The sequence below is a fragment of the Cetorhinus maximus genome, chromosome 14 (genome assembly GCF_964194155.1).
Source record: "Cetorhinus maximus chromosome 14, sCetMax3.hap1.1, whole genome shotgun sequence".
NCBI lineage: Eukaryota > Metazoa > Chordata > Chondrichthyes > Lamniformes > Cetorhinidae > Cetorhinus > Cetorhinus maximus.
Window position 1 is genome coordinate 76378258 of NC_135892.1, and position 21081 is coordinate 76399338.

At 38.7% G+C, this 21081-nt stretch overlaps 1 protein-coding gene across 3 annotated transcripts in view; it reads right to left on the reverse strand.

The window, feature by feature from the left end:
• Nucleotides 1–21081, reverse strand: part of eprs1 (glutamyl-prolyl-tRNA synthetase 1) — a 72315-nt gene that overhangs the window by 19546 nt on the left and 31688 nt on the right. Inside the window, exons 5-19 of one of the 3 annotated variants that reach the window (XM_078557093.1) lie at nt 19731–19870; nt 18002–18096; nt 15104–15230; nt 14173–14365; nt 13247–13418; nt 11907–12110; nt 11627–11711; nt 11326–11385; nt 9605–9715; nt 7984–8120; nt 7658–7865; nt 6023–6135; nt 5425–5539; nt 3706–4068; nt 104–334 (exon numbers count right to left, since the gene is read on the reverse strand). In XM_078557093.1, the coding sequence (XP_078413219.1) occupies nt 104–334; nt 3706–4068; nt 5425–5539; nt 6023–6135; nt 7658–7865; nt 7984–8120; nt 9605–9715; nt 11326–11385; nt 11627–11711; nt 11907–12110; nt 13247–13418; nt 14173–14365; nt 15104–15230; nt 18002–18096; nt 19731–19870 (2354 nt within the window). Of the gene's footprint in view, nt 1–103; nt 335–3705; nt 4069–5424; nt 5540–6022; nt 6136–7657; nt 7866–7983; nt 8121–9604; nt 9716–11325; nt 11386–11626; nt 11712–11876; nt 12111–13246; nt 13419–14172; nt 14366–15103; nt 15231–18001; nt 18097–19730; nt 19871–21081 lie in introns of all 3 variants that reach the window. The other 2 variants (XM_078557092.1, XM_078557094.1) reach the window with 2 other exon arrangements.

A 21081-nucleotide genomic window follows, 5' to 3' on the forward strand; every position in this document is an offset into this window, starting at 1 on the left:
AATCTGACTTGAAATAGAGGGGCTGCTAATTTTTTCCTCCTTTATCCGAATTGGGCAACAAACTTTGTGGGTTCAACACTTCAGAAGAATCCACTGCCATTACCTTAGAAACTTTTTCTGCCTTAAGTTTGCGTACAACTTCTCCTTGTTCTGCCACCTTGCTGTGTAGTGCTCTCTCATCAAGTGCTGATGCTTCTGTAGGGGGGATAATGGCTGGAATTGCTGGCCCTACTGCAGCACCGGATGGTTTCCCTGGTTTGTACTCTTCACCAGTCTTCTGTTTATACTCTACTTTTAAGGCTAGAAGTGTTTTTACTGCTTCATCTATCTTATCCTGCAAAAGAAAGCATGGCAAGCATACAGCAAGACAAGTAAGCAGAAAGCAAGATGAACAGAAACAGATTAGACAGTAATGCAAATGTTTACTGGTGCTGGGACTCCAATAACACATTTCTTTTGCACCTCGTATTTTATTATAGCTACAAGTAGAAGAATCAGTAATTGTAGTTCTTAGAAAAGAAAAAAATCAATTTATAAAATTACATGTGAAGAGATTCCTTAAACTCACAGTACAATCACAATAAGTCACAGGAAAATAAAAAACAGAGTCCAAAATAAAAAAGAGCTTCATCAATGGTCTCCCCTCAGTCCTAAGGTCAGGAGTGGGGGTGTTCACAGACAATGCCAGGATTCTGTTCCATTCTCAATTCCTCCAATTGTGAAACAGTGCCTATGAGCCTGCAGCAGAACCTAGCTAACATCAAGTCTTGGGCTGGCAAGTAATAACGCTTAAATATGCACCAGAAAGCGACCAGCTTGAACAAGAACGAACGCAATCATCTCACTTTGACTTTCAACAGCACCACATACAGTATACCCATGTCACCGCCCACCAAAAAAAGATACCATTGGGTGAAACAGTGTCTGCATTAACTGAACATAATGACAAAAGGAGCAGGAGCCAGAGTAGGTCATATAGTCAAGTCAAGTCTGCTACACCATTCAATAAGATAACAGTCAAACTTGTACATTAACTCCACTTTCCCACCTTTTCCAAAATCCCAGGATTCCCTTAGTGCCCAGAAGTGCATTGATCTGTCTTAAATATACTAAACAACTGAGCATCCACAGGTAGAGAATTCCAAAGACTCACAACCCTCAGTGAAGAAATTTCTTATCATCTCAATACTAAACGGTTTACCCCTCATCCAGCGACATGACCCCTAGACTCTCCAGTCTCTAAGCATCCACTCTGTCAAACATTCTTTAAAGAATAAAGGTAAACATTTCAATTAGATCACCTTTTGTCCTTCTAAACTCTAGAGACTACAAGCCTGTTCTACTCAATCTTTCCTCAGAGGACATACCATTTGCCTTGTTAATTTCCTGTTATACCAACACACTGGCCTGAATTTCCCCGTCAGCGATTTGGGGGCAGGGCCCGCTCGCCGACGGGAAAATGACGCAGGATGACATCGGGAAGAACCCCCTACGTCATCCCCGGTCCCTTTAAATTTTTAGGAAGGCAGGCGGACGGTGAAATCAGCTGTCCGCCCACCGACCTGTCAATGGCCAATTGAGGCCATTAACAGAGTAATTAAGATAATTAAAGACCTGCCTGTCCAACCTTAAGGCTGGCGGGCAGGCCAGGAGCCCTAGCGGCCTTCTGATAATATATGAAACCTCATCCACTGGCGGAATGAGGTTTCATGTCCGTTTTTAAAAGCTTTAATACATCTTATGTGATATTTATTAACATGTCCCATCTTGTATGGCATTGTCACGAGGGGGACATGTTAATAATTTTTTAATTTTTCTATTTTTAAAGTTTTCTGGACTGTCAGTAATCTCCCTGAGGCAGCACTTTGTCTCAGGGAGCAGTGCACTCACACTTTGACAGCTGGGGATTCCCTTCCCGCACCCCCCACACAGGAAGCGCTGTTGGGCAGGCCGCTGGGCAGGCCTTAATTGGCCCGCCCACTCAAAATGGATCGGCTGTCCGCCCGCCACTGAGCCAGTGGGGCCCACCAAAGGCAAAATTCTGCCCACTGTGTAGTATACAAGGATACCCGAAACCCTCCCGAATTCCAATATTTACTAGTCTCAGGTTTAAAAATATATTCTGCTTTTCCATTCTTCCTACCAAAGAGGAAAATTCCACACTTCCTCACATTACACACCATTTATCACCTTTTTATCCAATTACTTAACTGGTGTATATCCCTTTCCAGCCTCTTTACATTCCGCCTCACAACTTACCTTCCCACCAAACTTGGATGTGAAACTCAGTCCCCTATGTAAGTGAGCATTGATCTTTGTGGCACTCTACTAGTTTCATCCTGTTATCCTGAAAATGACTTGTTTAATCCTAATTCTGTTATCTGACTGTAAACCAATTCATGTTAATATATTATCCCCAATCCCATGAAACCCAATCTTGCGCAACAGCCTGTTGTTTGGAACCGTATCCACTGCTTTCTGAAAATCTGAATGCACTACATCCACTGGTTTCCCCCTTATTTACCCTGTCATTTGAACTCTCAAAAAAAAAAATAATTTGTCAAACATGATTTCCCTCTCATAAAACCATATTAACTGCCTATTTATTGTGATTGCCCTGGTACCCCAACCTAATAATTGATTCTAATGTTTATCTTATTCTTGATATCAGGTTAACCGGCCTACTGTTCACAGTTTTCTCTCTTCTGACTTGCTTGAGCAATGGGATTATATTTTCTTCCTTCCGATCCAGAGGCACCATTCTAGAATCTAAGGAATTCTGGAAGATCAAAACTAATGCATACACCAGCTCTGCCGCCAACTCTTTCAAAAGCCTAGGGTGTAGGCCATCAGGTCAGGGGATTTGTCAACTTTTAGTTCCATTAATTTTTCCAGTGCTTTTTCTTTACTAATATCAATTCCTTTAAGTTGCTCATTCTCATTATGCCCTTTATTGCCCACACTTTGCAGTATGCTCTTTGTTGCTCCTACCCTAAAGACAGATAGGAAATGCTTGTTTAACATCGATGCCATTTTAAAAATTCTCCATTGTAATTTCTCCCGTTTCTGCCTGCATGGGGCACAACATTTGATACCGCTAATCTCTTGCTTTTTACATACTTTGTAAGAGCTTTCACAATCTGTTTTAATATTTCTTGTTAGGTTACGCTCATATTCTATTTTGTCTCTCAATCACTTTGTTGATCATCCTTTGCTGATTTTTAAAACACTCCAAATCCCCAGGCTTACTACTCCTTTGGGTAGGATTATAAGCCTGTTTTAAGCTTCATTTCCCTAGTTGACCATGGCTGGACCACTTTTCCAATGGAGTTATTATTCCTCAAGAGAATCCATTTCTGTTGAGAATTATGAATTATTTCTTTAAATGTGTACCATTACTTAGTTAGTGATTCACCATTGTGACACGAGATTGCCACAAAAAGTCCTAAATCTAATACAAGTGAATACAAGCAGACAAAAACGTAAGAGAAAGTGGAAAACTGCTTTCACTAGCTCTACACATACCCTTAACTGGCATTCTGGGATGCTGAATTTAAAATCAATCCCAACAACCAAGTGCCTTCATTTTTTTTCTGTCAGTGAAAAGGGAATTTTACACGAAAGGTCTGTTCCCAGGTCCTGAGTAGCAGAAGGAATACACATAAATATTATTTTAAAGGATTTAGAAATGACAAAAGAAAATACCTTGGGAGCTTTATCTGCTTTGAGCTTTCGAACTACTTCTCCTTGTTGAGACACCTTGTCGTACAGAACCTTGCTAACAGTTGAGTCTGAGGTCTTGGATTCAGGGACTGGGCTAGCAGTAGATGCTGGTGGCTTTCCAGGTTTGTATTCAATACCACTCTGCTGCTTATATTCTGCCTTCAAGCTCAAAAGTCCTTTTACTGCTGCATCCACCTCTTCTTTGGATGCTTTCTTTGCCTTCAATTCACGTACAACCTCACCTTGTTGAGCTACTTTGTTGTAAAGTGCAGTAAGGTCAAGAGCGTCACATGTTGAGGCAGGGGAAAGAGGTGATACAGTTGTAGCTGCAGAATCAGCTTTAATCTAAAAAAAATGATTTTTTTTTAAACAAAATAAATCAAACTGAAATCTTCCATTTAGTTTCTCAAGTTATTTTTTGCTAAGCTATGCATTGTGAATAATCATGTGTTAAAGGCAGCACAAAACATAGGGCAGAATTTTGCCTTTGGCAGCGGGATCGGTCAGGAAGCCAACTGCCACCAGCAATGCACCGCGATTATACGCAGGCAGGTCAATTAAAGCCTGCCCAGCTTGATATGCGAGCGGCAGCGCTGAGCATTGCCTGTGCAGGCGGTTGGGGGGGGGGGGGGGGGGGGGCGGCAAGCAGGCCTAGTGCGCAAAAGACCGCTGAATAATCTCCTTGAGGCAGCTTTGTGCCTCAGGGAGATGAAGAATTTATTGAAAAAATTAAGAGCAGAAAAAATGAATGAAGCATGTCCCTGCTCATGTGACTCTGTCAGATGAGCAGGGGCATGTTTTTAAATTAAAAAAATCAAAGTTTTTATTTCATTTGTATTTGATTTTGGAAACCTCATCCCGGCCGTGGACGAAGTTTCCAAAAAAAATGCAAAGGCATTTCACCTTGAACAGGCAGTGAAAAATTCGGCACATTTGTTAACTTAATGGCCTTAATAGACTTTTTAATTGTCGGCAGGCACACTGCCAACTGAACTATCACAAGAGTGCGTCGGCACGCTCGGCCAATGTCAACGCGCTTTATTTCATGCTCGGGCACGCACCTGCATGCCGAGTGAAAAATCCTGCCCATAGAATTTTAATATGTGCAAGTTCGTTTTTAACCAATTCTATCCCTGTGATTAACAATGTGTTACAAAAAGGTGAGGCCGTTTTTTTATGATTTGCGATCCAGTCATCTAAATTAACAGAAATACAAGCACTTTTTAAAAAATGATTCCCCAGCCATTTAGAAGGCAGTCTTCTAACAAAAAGAAATGGAGCCCAACATTCTAATGGACCCAGAACTCAGATTCAACAAACAATTTTCATGCTATGGTGCCTCCATTTTTGATACTTACAATCAGGTTAAACACTTCTGCTTTGAGAAGTCTTAAAAACAAAGCCAAACAGACTTACAGAAATGAAGGATGAAGATCTCAATTTATGGGGTCAGTTCCATCCCCCTCTCCCATCCTACCCCACATACAGTAGAAAAAAAAAACTTGACAAAGATTGTTGAATGACTAGAATATATTTTTTTTTAAAAGCAAGCATATGAACAGTTACTTTTGTCCTTTTCTCAATCAAAAACTGAAGCACACATAGAAGAAAGGGCAACTTTCCTGCACAGAAATTGTAACCGGTCTTAGAAATAAGCTTAAGTTTGCAGATGCTCTGTTACTTTTAAAAAGCTATTCTTACCACTTTAACTGCATCATGTTTACTCTTCTCCTTGGAACCAGAGGTCGGCATTTCCTTGGTATGACCATCAGGGATGTAGATCAGAACACAAGGAGATTCTTTGCAACTATGTGGACTAAAGCAAGACCAGGAGATACAGGATTGGCATCAAGTAAATTCTAAAATAGGTTTAGCTTAAAAAAACGATGATATATAGCTTCTTCAAATATGGAAATGACATATAATATTCATATTTCAACTGCTACAGAGTTTGAAAATCAAGGTAGTACTTCATACAAATGTCTAAACATTTGGCAATATCAGTACAGTAGACTGCTATTTCAATGAACAATCTGTCATATTATAGAGACCTTTATCACTTCTGCAAGAAAAATGTGGTAGACAGAGAACACTTGCAACGAGTAGCATGATTATTCCCTAACAGTTCATGAAAGTTTAATTTTATCATTGCTGGGCAAAATTTGATTCAAACTTTTTACAGTTAAGAGCAGTAAACCTGAAATAACACTAACCACATGGTTAATAAAACATATAGTCACTGACAGTTTACCTTCCATCAAATATTCTTCTCCAAAGGTAGAGGATGAGAATTGCTCACCTAACTGGTTCATATGGCTGATCACAGTTAAAGAAACCTCTTCTTTGTAGTTGGATGATGTCTCCTTTTTTCAGGTCTTTTAGACAGGGGTCACCAAGCATTAGCTCTTCTTGCTGAAAGAGAAAGTATTTTCTTCCCAAATAAATCAATCATTGAAACCATTCCCAATGTTAAACTGTAACAAAAGCCAAGATTTGAAGCCACTTAAAAAGGCAATTACGAAGTCACTCATGAACAAAAAGCTGCATCACCTATTCCTGAAACAATTTTTACTCGAATCGATAAGTGATCATATTTGCATATGAAACAGGGAGTATTTTCTCCCCGTCGGGGGATTGGGCGGCAACGGGTGCGCGTGCAGCCGATCGCGATTGGCTGCGTGCCGCCATTTTACGTGGGCAGACCAATTAAGGCCCGCCCAGCGTGACACGCACCTGGAAGCGCTGAGCGCTTCCTGTGCGGGCTGGGGGGGGGGGAAAGAGTAGGCTGAGTTGGGGCCTGCGCTCTTTCGCGCATGTGCACGAAACAGCACAGAAATCTCCCTGAGTCACAGGGAGATTAGTTTGATTTTTTTTAAATTTTAATAAAGAAAAAAAAAATTTTAAGACATGTCCCCATGTCACATGAGCTGGGACACGTCAATGAATTTTATTAAAAATTTTTATTAAACTTTAAAAACCTTCATGAAACCTCCTCGCACCCGTGGATGAGGTTTCATGATAAATGTGAAGGCCACCTGGGCTCTTCACCTGCCCGCCAATCTTAAGGTTGGACGGGCAGCTCAGTTAAGCACTTCAATTAGTTTTTAAATGGCCTTAATAGGCCTTTGACAGTTCAGTGGGCACACAGCTGACTCCGTTGTGCACCTACTGAACTGAAGATCTGCATGACGCACAGTGAAGTCGGGACGCATGCCTGACGTCACCACGTGTCATTTTACTTGTCGGCAAATGAGCCCTGCCCCTGCACGCTAACCCGAAGATTCTGGCCATGTACATTACTCAATTCAAAGTTATGGAATCCACTATTCTGGGTTCTTGGTGCAATAATCCCATTATTGTGGATAAAAGTTATTCCTCCAAGAACGTCATACAACAAGAGTAGTTATTGAAATTGCAAACACCATTTGAATTTTACCAGCTATAAATGAAGTACAATTCAAAATTCAAGAAACTGAGTGAATAGCAATAATATTAATACACTGTCACTACAGGGAGAATTTGAAATCGGAACTGCATTAATGTTTAACAAGTTTAATCCACTGCACAACAGTTTCATCACTACTGTTCAACCACACTGAAAATGAAGAATTAGGGAATACATATTTCGGTTTTAAGTTATACACTAATGTAGCCAGACAATTTTAAATCTGGTTAGAAAACCTGTCAATGAGACCCAATAGTCTTTAGAAGAGTTTGTTAATCAGCAATTAATTTTACTTTAGCAATTTTAAGCCCAATGAAATGCTTACAACTCATTTAAAAGGAATTATTAAGAAATGTGAACACTGTTACAATTGCCCTGTAATTCCTAGCATCTAAGTTTTAATAATAAAATATTAATTTAATCAATTTAATAAAATAACTTTTACTGACATTTGTCTTGCAACTATAAGTTCACTACAAATAAGAATACCTTGCTGTTTCGATTTACATGTTCCTTGAAATCTTCATCCTTGCCGATGACAGGTTTACTGATTAGATGTTCATAGTAAACACATACTGTGGGAACCAATGGAGCTTGTAGATTCTCAGTTAACCATGTTATCTTTGTTGTCTTCTTATAATCCTTGTTATCTAGATTTAACTTTGCCTCAAGTGATGTAATCTTTCCTCTAGAATTTCTAGAAATAAATATTTGTATTATTAAGTCTGTCCTATGATTTGGTGTCTTATAAAGAATAACAGGAAGTCAGGTTCTTTGGGATAGGGCAGGAAACTTCATTATAAAACATTTCTCACCTGTTAATTTTAGTGATGTTAATGTTACCCCAATTGATGAAAGTAACCATTTCTCCCTCTGTGAAAGTTTCTGCATCTGCTCCTTCAATTAGTACTTTGGGTCCATACCACACAGGTTTCAGCCCTACATCTGGATTCTGGCCAAATAAAAAAAAAAGAGGGCGTGTTAAAAGAAAAGAAGAAACATTAATGCTTAGACCAAGGGGAAAATAAACAAAGGAGGTGCTGTATAATATTTGCATTTGTATCATAATTTGTAATTTCTATACATCTCTGAAACCCTGTTTAATCTTGTATACTTCTCTGTAGATGTAGTGTGGATTTAACAGATCAAGCCTGTCACTACAAACTAATTTAAAACTATACACCTCCTATCTTAAGTTTCAGTACAGATTAAACAAAATAACAGTGCAAACAGATGCATGTTTCAAGACCGAATGCAAGCCTTGGATTTGTTCAACATATTCCCAGGGTACGAGAGATAGAAATACTTATGTACAACATCCTGATTTTAAACTGTGACTGGATCTTGAAATGACCTAATAGAGATCCTGATGTTTATCTCTGAAACTTGGTTTCAAATCTAAACATACAACTGGAACAATAGTCTCTGATAGTGCATAGGTTCTGATAAAAAAATTATCAAAATAAAATCAGCTCAATGTAGTTCTTGTAACTTTGGCCCACAACAAATGCATGTATTAATGGATTATTTTACTCAATGGCCACAATTGGCTGGTTTAGGAAACAAAAAAAAAATGTACTTAAAGATGACACTGGGTTCCCAAAAATCAAGTGACCCATTCCTTAGCACAAACTTATTTTTTTATTTGTAAACTCATTGACATCAGCCATTTGTGCATAACCAACAATTCAGAGTGAGTCCACTGAAAGAACTGTATAAATGCACTGACCTGTCTTGCAAGGAGAGAGTATTTTTACATTATTTGCTAAAACATGAGCAACGGTAACTTATGACAGTAAATCAGAATTACTTACACGTTATAACAAATTTCCATGATTCTCAACAGCACTGTTTTAACATTTAGCAGTTATATTTATGACACACTGATATAGGATGCAGCTCCATTCATAAGGCAGATAGTTAATCTTAAGTAGATATATTTAATCACATTATCCTGGAAATGACAGCTACATATAATACCGGCTGATAGAACTGCAGAGAGAAACTTTTTGTTCTATAATTCTTGCCCATACTAGACGTTTAAATTTGAAAAAACATGTCAACTATGAGATTAAATACATTTTGGAAGTGCCAGTTATGTCTAAATTCATCACTAACAATTGTAGGCTATTCCTTTTTAAATACAACTAGATATCATCTAATCCTACATTTGAAACTGAGAAAGCTTCATTTACTTAACCATCTGACTGAAAAATTGGAAAAAAAATTTAAGTTTTTCCATTTCAAAGCCTCCAATGTATCAAAATTCAATAAAAAGGTTAATCAACCAAATTAAAAACTACAAGGGAGATAATTTTACACAAACCAGACTTTTATCCTGCACTTGCTTTTTCCTCAGTTTCTTTCTCAAATTCAAATTAAAATAAGTTGATTGTATATTACATTTTTACACCCTCCATTTTTAAACTTTAGTACCTTGGGATGCTTGGCCACATCTTTCATCTCTTCCTTGGCCCCTGGCACATTCACAGGCACGACATCATTCTGCAATAATGCTGTATATCTAGGTGCCACCGGATCAATAACCTGAAGTAAATAAATATGGTCATTTTATTTGTATAATATAAACTCATATTCCATTTTCATCTACGTGCAATATCCAAAATGGGGGTATATTGAATTGTTTAGCTTGCTGCAACTAACAATTATGCACTGTTAAATATAAAACATTTGAAAACTGGGAAATATTTTCTGAAGAGGCCTGTTAATGCACTTAAATGGTATTAGTTTCCAGAAAACTACACAGAGGTTAAATGGATCTTAACAGTCTTTAAATTTTAAGTAAATGCCAATTAAAATTTTATGTATCTTGATTATTTGCAGTTAACTGCAACAACGTAAACAATCCTTCGCATGAAGCAAAAGTTTAAAAATTATAAAAAAAAGCCATTCCTTTTGAATTGATGACAGAGAAAAAAATCATGTTACAAAAGCACAAAGTGTGGCACTGAAGTACAAGCAAATGGGAAAGTTAGCGAGAAATTAGCTCAAGATGTCAAATTCAAATGGTTTAGATTAAGACCCCAGCCAAACAGCCAAAGTCCTAGAATGGTATTTCTGCACTCAATTAATTAAGTCATACAGTTTCACTTGCTATCCGTGCTGCCAATTTCATTAAATTAGTTCAAGGATTGTAAACTGTACTGTGCTCCTTTTCTGGTTAGAAAATTACACGCCTAAGTCATTTAATACTGTACATTAGACATCATATGGTGTTGTTTTTGTTGTATAACATTTATACAAGATTACATTTTGTACAGTATTTTTATAGTACGTCATATTAAACTCAAACAGAACACAAAGCACAATGGCAGACTAGTATTTAAACAGCTTTTTTTTTTAAAAAGCATAACATTAGTTGATTTTCGGGACCCAAAGTTATTAAAACATGAAAGCTCACAAATTTACAGGAGTACAGGAAGTTTGCCCCTCAGCAATCAATTCATTTTCACTCAGATTTGCTATGGTGAAAAACAAATTAAATACTGTACTATCAGTGGGGCAAGACTGAAAAGAAGTTTTTAAGAATTGCTTAAAAAGATTGCTCCAAATATAGAGAGCAATAATTATCTCCACATTAACTATTCATCTGTGCAAATATTCTAAACTCAATACAGTCATGTTGTCAAAATGTGCAGAAAACCATACCAGCTAAACCACACAATCACAAAAGTAGTTCAAAAGGTGGCTGGCTTTGCACACACCTTGAACTTTAAAGCATTGTTGCCATGCTATTCAAGCTGAGGTACTCTAATCAAAGCAGAAAATTCTTAAGTAATACCTTGTTACAGTTAGCTTGCAGCTTGAAAGAAGCAGAAAATGTAATGCATAATTTGTGTTTAATTCATTAAATTTGCACAATTTTTGGGTTAGAGAATATTTTTCAAGTTTTTTTTTCTTTCCATACTATTATTCAAACCTCAAAGTAAACATTTTTTATCCAAAATTGGATTTCTTATACAGTTTAAAGCATCAGAAAAAATATTTGTCACCACGTAACCAGTCACAAGAACATTCCATTTTCCTCAATGAGCTGTAATTTGCATATATTCAAACTTCAAAAAGTGCAACATACAGCAATGTTACTCAACAGATAAGGACAAAGTGCAGAAATGCTCTGATTAGTTCATATTTACCTTTTTATTAAAGGCCCAGAGTTTGTCCCACTCCATGTTCACAACAGATCTTGAGCCACCCTGCATCACAAAATTTATACACTCTTTTAAACAGAGGACAAAAACAACAATACACCTTTACGAATATATTTTACAAAACAAATTGTGATTTATATTACAGTACATGATTTAGAAGAAAATGAGGGGGTTTCAGAGGGCAATGGTGGTGCAGGGTGAAGAGTAGGATCACTGAGACCAATACAAATGACATGATAGTATGGGTCTATGGTGAAAAGCATCATCTAGCTCACATTTCACTCACTTGAGCAGCTATAAACTGTTTTAATCCCTCAACAGTCATCCCTCTCCGCAGGACTCCACGTACTGTTGGAAAGCGAGGGTCATCCCTAAACACAAAATTGTGGACAAAGAAATTGATAAAAACAAAAACAATAGCGAAAAAAGGCAATATGCCACTCTGTAATAGAATCAGAGACTTATTAAATTGTAAATCTTTGTATAAGCTAATTCAAAAAACAATAGTCAAGTTTACAGTTTTAGTGCAAAAGTACCATCCATCCACAAGTCCTTCATTAACGAACCACGTAAGCTTCCTCTTCGATAGTACAGTGTTATTTAGGTTAAGGCGGCTGTACTCCCAAATATAAGGTTTCCGAATTTCCAGGGCATCAATGATCCAGTAATATTGCTCATCCCGGTCATGGTACTCTGTTGTCCTAAGTGCATGTGTGACACCTTCAATGCTGTCCACTATAGGACATGCAAAGTCATAAGTTGGGTAAACTCTGCAGAAATAGGAAATAAGTAGAAATCCATAGCATTTATTATATTGTCCATATTAAACTTGATTCACCACCAATCTACTCAGACATTAATCTAATCAAATTCTCTTTGTAGTATCTTGGCAACCTCCTTGGGGGTGTATGAGATAGTGCAGGATACTGAATGTGAAACCAAAACTGTAGCCCTTTGGTTACGACCAGTGCAGAGACAAAAAAAAATTGTAAGATATCAACCTTTTCCTCAGTTTAAAAAAACATTCTGAATAACTAGATTCTCTCATAACCGAATCAATGTAATTGCTCTCCAACTTTTCACTCTTTACTTAGCTAACACGCAAGTCAGAGTCAAGAACTTTGAAAAAATTTCATCACAAAAACCATCAAAATTGTGCAGATTAACCAGGTCATATAACAGTGAGGGTGCTTATAACCAGTCGGCCAACACAGCAAGAAGAAACACTTCTAAGCTACATATAGATTAGCTTTTTGTGAACTACATGAGTTTTCATACAACTCTCCAAACAACTCTAAAACAAATTCCTTAATTTCACCATAGATCACCACACCATCAGTGAGATGCCTCAATTTACATATGAAGTTCCCAAGAACACTGTGGAGAAATGGTGCATCACAGACAGCAACTTCCAAATTTTCACATCTAACTACCCTTGCCTAAAGCTGCTGAGAGATCCTAAATATTTCCTTGATCTTTACTTGTAAAGATTATTAAATCTCAGCTTTCCAATTACATGTTGATGGCTACCTATTGGACCCTGAAGTAGTTAAATTAGGTACAACTTGACTGTATAGACTACATTGTTAACAATTTCACACTTCAAAACAAAAATCTTAATACGCAGTTAGCAGCATTGCTACGATTGTAGGCTGCTGAGGGGGGATTGGGGGTGGAGGGATGGTGCAAAAAGAGTAGAGAACATAATGCTCCCTCTGTAGATTTACATCACTGTTGGGATGAACGCCTGCAAATGCCTCCTGACACTACAGCCGTATCAAGGCCTCATTCCAGGGGTGTAGCATCTATGATTTTTTTTTTTAAAAAGGACTTAAAACGCCCAACAAATTATATATATATCCTGGAGTAATTTTTGCAGAACCTAAATGTGACTGATATACTTCACTTGTATTTGAGCCCAGTGCGAGGATGTGGCATGTTCTTGCATCTGTAGATCGTGGGGTCCCTAAGACAACCATTATTGGATGCCATGTCAATCTTTGCTCGTAAACAGCAGGTTTGCCCATATTTTGTTCCAGTCTTCATCTTTTCCCATATTTGTAGGTTCTGCTGTACAGCTGCAGGAAATAAATTGCACGCAGTGTCAATCATTAGGAATTTAAATCTATGAAGTTTAATATTAAAGAACCCACAACTAAATAAATACAATAGGAATTCTTCCTCCATTATAGTCATTCCTTGGAGCATCTGAAATCTATAAGCTAGTTCAGTTAATACAATCTGAGAATACTTGTGCATGACGAGGTATAATAGTGAGCTGATTCTGGCAGGGTTTCAGTTATTCCATCATGCGGGCATGTCATTTTGCATCTACTACCACTCCGAGAATGCACTTAGCTTCCCTAAGGAGAACATTTGGTCATGAAAATCTTATGGTTTTTTTGGTGCCATTTTTTAAATTGATGCAAATTCAGAATAAAAGTTATTAAACAAAAGGAGCAATTATTCTGAGGTACTGAGCCAGGAAGATCTCAAAAGTCCTAGTTTTGATCTCAGCCCTGTGCTTAATTACACAATCATAGTAAAATTAGTTTCATAGCCACCAGGTTAGGCAGGGCAAGTCAAAATTCCTACTTAAATGCTGTTCTGAAACTTTTGTCAGAAACTGTAGAAGGAAGTCAAGCGACAGCAGAATTGGGCTCAAATACGATGTCTACTGCAGTCAAGAAGCTCACAAGGCAAGGTGTGGGAACCATGCCACAGTATGAATCACTTTTTTTAAGGAGAGGTGGGAAGAGAATTAGAGAGTGAATAAAGATTTGATAGCTGGTAATCCAGGATACCACCAAGCAGAAATTTAATAGTACTCACAATTTGCCCTGTGTTTAGACTCAATCCTTTGTTCACGCTCTTGTTTCATTTGATCTGGAGGTGTGTCATCTGCATAAGCTTTTCCATCTCTAATCATTTTGTCAGCATATTGCATTATAATATTAAAATGATCAGAGGTGTAGGTGAATTGGTCAGGTTTTATCTGCAGCATTGAAACATCTTCCAGTATAACCTACAGAAAGCAGTGTATGTTAGACGCAGTTCAACTCCATCAGAATGCAATGCAACAGGCTTCAACTTAATTCTGACGTACAAGTTGAGAAAAATCCTAAATTCCTCATTTCTGAAGGAATCTGTGCTTTGAAAGGCTTGTACATTATGCTGTTCAGTAAAGTTTCAAAGAAGGTAGCAAGGCTTTCTAGTTCCTCAGTTATATAATGGAGGTGAAAGCTAGAAGGGGTAACATTGGAGGTTTTCTGCAAAGATGGAATGCAACATTTTTGAAATTCAAGATGCCGCACAGTACGCTTTTTTATGCTCTGTGCCAGCTCTTAACCTAGGATGATCAAGCAAAAATAAAAACAGAAGAAACTTAGCAACTCACTGGAGTGGCAGAATTTACAGTTTCAATTGACTAAATGACACGTTCATCCTGAACTTTTTCCATGTTGTTATTTGATTTGTCAGATTTAATTTGGAGTGGGTATGTGAGATTTTAGCTCACTTAGCAATGTAACAGCTGTAGTGCAAGTAAAGAATCTAAACTATCTGTACGGTTTGGCATCCAGTATGATCTCAAAATATAGAAACCATTAAATCCAGAAAAATTATTTTAAACTAAGTAATTCAAATTATCTGAATATTAAAATGAACAATTTTCATAATCAATTGACTATTTGATTGTCAAAATGAGTAATCACCAGTTATATCTATGCATGGATGTGTTTATTAAATGAATTTCAATACTAACCTTCTCAAAGTCTTCCTTTTCCTTTTCAGGATTGGTATCATCGAACCTCATGATGAGTTTCCCCTTAAAGCTCACTTGATAATGTTGATTCAAGAGCGCAGCTTTGGCATGTCCAATGTGTAAATAACTGCAAGCAAATTATTAAACAAACAAATAAATGCACCTCAATAACAGTACTGCATACTTAAATCAAAATCAGATTATACTATTCACAACATTTATATCTCCAAAAAAAAAAAAACCTGTACTTGATTTAACTTGTATTTATGTGGCATTTCTAAAGTTGAAAGAACAAGCCAAGTGTTTCATGAAATTTAATCAGCCAGAAATGAAAGCTATGGCAAAGGTAAAATTACTAGGAGATGATCAAGATCTAGTCAGGAGGTGGGTTTTAAGGATGTTTAAGGTGGAGGGGCAAAGGAGTTTCTGGAAGGGGTTCCACAGTCTGGGGCCTCTATGGCTGAAGTCAGCCATGAATGGCCAACTATAGGAGGCAGGTTTGGGACGGAAGAAAATACACAAGAGACCAAAGTCAGAGGAGCAGTGGGTTCTGGAAGAGGAGTTGTAGGGCTAAAATGGATTAGACAGAAGCAAGGCAATAAAGGGATTTAATACCAAGGACAAAAAATTTAAATTTGAGGCTTGGGGTTCTGGGAGTAAGGGGTTCGTTGATGCACTAAGTGGATCACAGCTTCAACTTCATTCCACCATTAAACCTCTGACTTCATCTATGAATTCTCTTCAATCACCTTCTCCCTGTCCTTTTCTTCCAACAACAACTCATATAGTGCCTGTAACATAATTAAAAAGTCCCAAGGTGCTCCACAGGAACATTATAAAATAAAACATGACATCGAGCCACATGAGACATTAGGCCAATGACCAAAAGCTTGCTCAAAGAGGTAGGTTTTAAGCAGTGTCTTAAAGGAGGAAACAAAGGTAGAGAGGTGGAGGGAGGGTATTCCAGAGCTTAGGGCCTTTGCGGGAGTCACAGCCACCAATGGTGGAGTGATTAAAATCAGGGATACTTAAGAGTCCAGAATTAGATGAGCACAGATATCATGGAGGAGCTGTGGGGCTGGAGGAGATTACAGATATAGGGAGGGGCAAGCCATTGAGGGATTTGAAAACAAGGTTGAGAATTTTCATATCAAGGTGTTGCTTGACAGGGAGTCAATGTGAGTCAGTGAGCACAAAGGTTAGAACACAGGCAGCAGAGTTTTGGATGATCTCAAGTTTAAGGAGGGTAGAATGTGGAAGACCAGCAAGCAGTGCATTGGAATAGTCAAGTCTGGAGGAAACAAAGGCATGAATAAGGGCATCAGTAGCAGACGAGCTCAGACAGGGTGAAGTTGACATTAGAGGTGGGAATAGGCGATCTTTGGGATGGTGCAGATATGTCGTCAGAAGCTCACTACGGTTGCAAACAGCCTTGTTCACCTTCAGACTGCAGCCAGGGAGAGTGATGGAGTCAGTAATTAGGGAACAGGGTTTGGAGCCAGTTCCAAATACAATGGCTTCAGTCTTCTCAATATTTAATTGGATGAAATTTCTGCTCATGTAGTACTGGATGTCAGATAAGAAATCTTATAATTTAACAGCGGAGGAATTGAGAGAGGTGGTGGTGGTGAAGTACAGCTGGTGTCGTCAGCATACACATCAAAACCAATGCTGTGTTTTTGGAAGATGTCGCCGAAAGGTAGCATGTAGATGCAAAATAGAAGAGGACCAAGGGCAAATTCTTAGCGCGCACCAAGAGTGGAGTGGGAAGAGAAACCATTGCAGCCATTTCTGGCTACAATTAGATAGATGAGAATGGAACCAGAGAGAGCAGTTCCACCCAGCTGGATGACAGTGGAGAGGCTTCAGTGGACGATGATGTGGTCAACCATGTCGAAAGCTGCAAACAGGTCAAGACAGATGAGGGTAGTCTTCCTTCATCACAGTCATGTAGGATGCCATTTGTGATTTGTCATTTAAATACAATTGCCGAGGTAGAAATGTGATTTGAGGGATTCAAATATGAAGTTCCAGGAAAGAGACGCACGTATTTGGGAGGTGAGAACAAGTTCAAAGATTTTGGAGTGGAAAGGAAGGCTGGAAATGGGGCAGCAATTTACAAGGGTGGTGGGTAAAGGGTTCTTTTTCAGGTGCAGGGAGATAATAGCAGATTTAAAGGGAGAACCGTGAACATGAGGACCAGGAGGGGAGGTTGGGTGGTCATCAGTTTGGTGAGCATAGGGTCAAGGGAGTAGGCAGTGGGTCTCATGGACAAGATGAGCTTGGAGAGGCCATGAATGGAGGTAGGCGATAAAAGAAAGAAAGTTGCGCTTTCAGGGGTAGGGCAAACATTTTGCAAACTCCTTCTGAACCCAGAAGGATATAGCATTCCAGCCTTTTCACCCAGAAGTCTGGGTGTTAAATAGCTTTTACCTCAATTCAAAATATCAATCCCCTTCCTAGCGATTTAGGGAGGTATCATATTTCCATTTCAGAACACTAATTCTAAAGTGCATTTCTTCCTCCTTATAGTCACTACTTTAAGATTGCTATTCCTCTTCCATGACAATACTACTTCATTTGTCCCATTATGCTAACATTTTAATTTTCTGATTTCTCTCATCATATTCAGTCCCTTAAAACCACACTTCTCCCATCACCATTTTACACTCTTCAGTCCAAGATTTTGACGTTTTAAAACATGCAGCAAAAACGGAGATGAGAAAGATGTGTTTATCTTTTGTAATATTTTTTGCATACACATCTTCCAAGTGGTTTGCAACTCCAACAATTACAAGCTGGAGGCAGATGGCTCAATACCAGTTAGTACAGAGTCAAAGCAGTTTAAAACTAAGAGGCTTTTCCAAAAAAATAGAAAATTTAAATCCATTAACTCACCCACTGGCTTCAGGTGGAAATCTTACTACCACTTTCCCGATTTCTGCACCGGGCAGTTCAACAAATTTTCCACGATCCTGTTTCTTCTCATTCATCTGCAAGGATAATGAAGTACAAAGCATAAACTTCTGTATGAAGAATATTAACTAAAAACTCCATTTATATAAAAATAAAGCTTATCCACCCAATTTAAACCTTTGCTAAAACAAAAATCATATGGCAGCTACAGAAAATGAATTCAGGGTTATGTGTTTTTTTTTAAACTGAGCTGTAAAGTATCAATCCCACAAAATGTATGGCTGTGCAAATGGAATGTTTTTCAGGTTTCTACAAATTGAGTTGGTTAATACTCAACTGGCCTCACTACCAATTTAGTGACGCAAAAATAGATTAGAAGTATCAAATTGGCAAGTGACTTTTGTAATTCGTTATTTTTCTTTCTTTGCCGACGTATCCCATTGCCGCATGCCTTTCTGACTAAGGCAATAAGTTAAAGAACAGACTACTGTTCTACAGCTAGCCACTTGGGAGTCGAGGGAGAAAAATCCAGGTCAACTCGTTCATTCCTTCCAAGCTCTAGAGAAGTTCCTTTTCATTGCAGCACTGTCAACACTGGAAACACACCATGGGCTGAATAATATGGGGGGCCCAGATGGCACACCCTGCTGGAAACATTGGCGTGGAGCCAACATTCCCCATGCCAACTCAACCGGCAGTCATAAAACACTGCGGGATGAACTAATGAGGACTGAGTGGGACTTCCTGCCCTCTGGAACTGCCGGCCAATCAGATTGGCCAGCAGCTCTATCAGTACCGGTAGCGCCAGGAAGAAGTCAGTGGCAGCTGCCGGGACTACAAGAGGAGATCAAGGCTGCACAGGTAAGTCTTGGGCCAGGAGGGTTTGGGTAGGTTAGGGATACAGGGGGGGTTTTGCTGGGTAGGGAATGGGTTTAAGGGAGGGATGGAATAGGAAGGAAGGGGGGGGGGGGTGTTCGGCAAAGGGCAGCCCCCAAAGAGTGCCCCCCCCATCCTTCCCAACTTCCTTCCCACCCTTTAACCATCGTAGGGAGAGAAAAAAAATGTTTTATTGCACGGGCAGCACATTATCAGGGCCAATTGGCTTGATAACAAGCCTAATCGACACCTGATTATTCATTTAAATATGGCAGGTGGGCTGCCAGTTTCAGCACCTGCCCGTACCACGTATTAATGGGGAGAGCTCAGAGGTGGACGGGAAGGTGGGGGAATGGACTCTCCACCCTATTTTATGTGCCCCTGTGGGAAAAATGCCCACCAAGGGCACATAAAATTCAGCCCAATGTGATGAATCAGAGATGGAAACATGTCTGTGGACAATGCATTGGAGCTCTGCACCATGCCTTTCCCAGGCTCAACTATATTTTCTATAATCCTATACTGCTATATTAATACATTACTATTGCATGCTTCCTGAATGAATTGCAAGGCTAGGTAGATACAGCTCTAATATTAATGAAATGGGATAGTCAATTAAAATTGGAACGCTCAGCAAAACAAGAAATCCTATAAAGAGGAATACTTAAAATACTACAAAGAGGACTGGATACAGTGAGGATATTCCAATGGAGGCATCATAAATCTGGTAAGATGACAGCTGACAATTTCCACATGGCCTTTATGGTCAGACAGCTCTTAAGTTATACCACTAATTCAACGAGTTACACAAGATTTTAGAAAACTTCACACTTACCACTGTATTCTGTGAAGTTACTATTGCCCATTTTTTACACACAGACTGAATTGCATCCTGTGAGCCAAGGAAATTGTACCATCGTTTGACATGAGCTGGTATCTTGTTCTGACTTAGCTGCTTTTCCCAAAAGCAACTTTCTGTTGATAAAATCACAGTTTTTAATCATAAACTGATAGTATCTATTATTTAGACAGCGACCAATTGAGTCAATTTTACAGCGTTTAAGTTGCTTTTTCCCCCTCTTTTTAATAGGTTATTTTCTACTCTCATTGCACTTAATTTACTAATATGCTAGAAATTTTCTCCCCAGTCATGTTGTCAAAAAATGTCAGTGCAACACAAAACTTCTTTGGGATACAGCACCCATTACAGTTCATTATCCATTTCACTATACACACAAGAAATAAAATTTAATGGCAATATAATTGAAAAAAAACTTTACAAACTAAATATAAAAAATTGGCTCCAAAACTCTCCCCATTCCAAAAAAAACCACACCCTACTAAACTTCTAACCCACTTAACTGAATATACATCTTCCATGCCTCTGCTACAGCCAGTTAATTCCCACATTCAGAGGCTTCACAATGCTGATCCCTACTTAGTTCCTGGTCTGATACGCAATCGCCCAAGACTATAATTCACAGAAACCACCACATGCCAGAGTTCCAAATTATGTGAAGAAAAAACAAACTTCTTTCTTCATGTAAAAGCACCAGCACCACCTCTGCCTAAGATGGCCACAAGTTACCCCAAATACCGTAGATGCGCTGTACAAGTCAACCTGACATATAAGATGTCCCCATTTTTCTCAGTCCCAAAAATCATGTTATCGCATACATTTGGCACATAAGTTAACCCCCCTTTTCAGCCACGACGTGCTATACTCGCATTACTAGTCAGCCCCAATTTTTCACCCCACAAAAATCATGTTATCGCATACATTTGGCGCATAAGTTAACCCCCCTTTTTAGCCATGACGTGCTATACTCGCATTACTAGTCAGACTCAATTTTTCACCCCACAAATGGTTAATCACTGGTGCATTATAACTGGGAGCTAAGGATCAAGCAAGCGATACAGGTTGTGTTGCAAAAATGCGTGGGAGTTTAAGACACACTCGCACAGAGCAGATGCAGCGTGGGGAAGAGAAATGAGTCTTCCAACAAACAAATGAAGTACGAAGCTGGTTTCAAGCTGAAAGTCGTAACATTACCTAATTCGTCAAACAACTTTGCTGCAGTGAGGGAAATTTGATGTTAGTGAAAAACTGATGAGAGAATGGAAGAAAAAGGAGTCCATCCTGAATAAGATGCCCAAGACCAAATGCACCATGAGAATGGGACCAG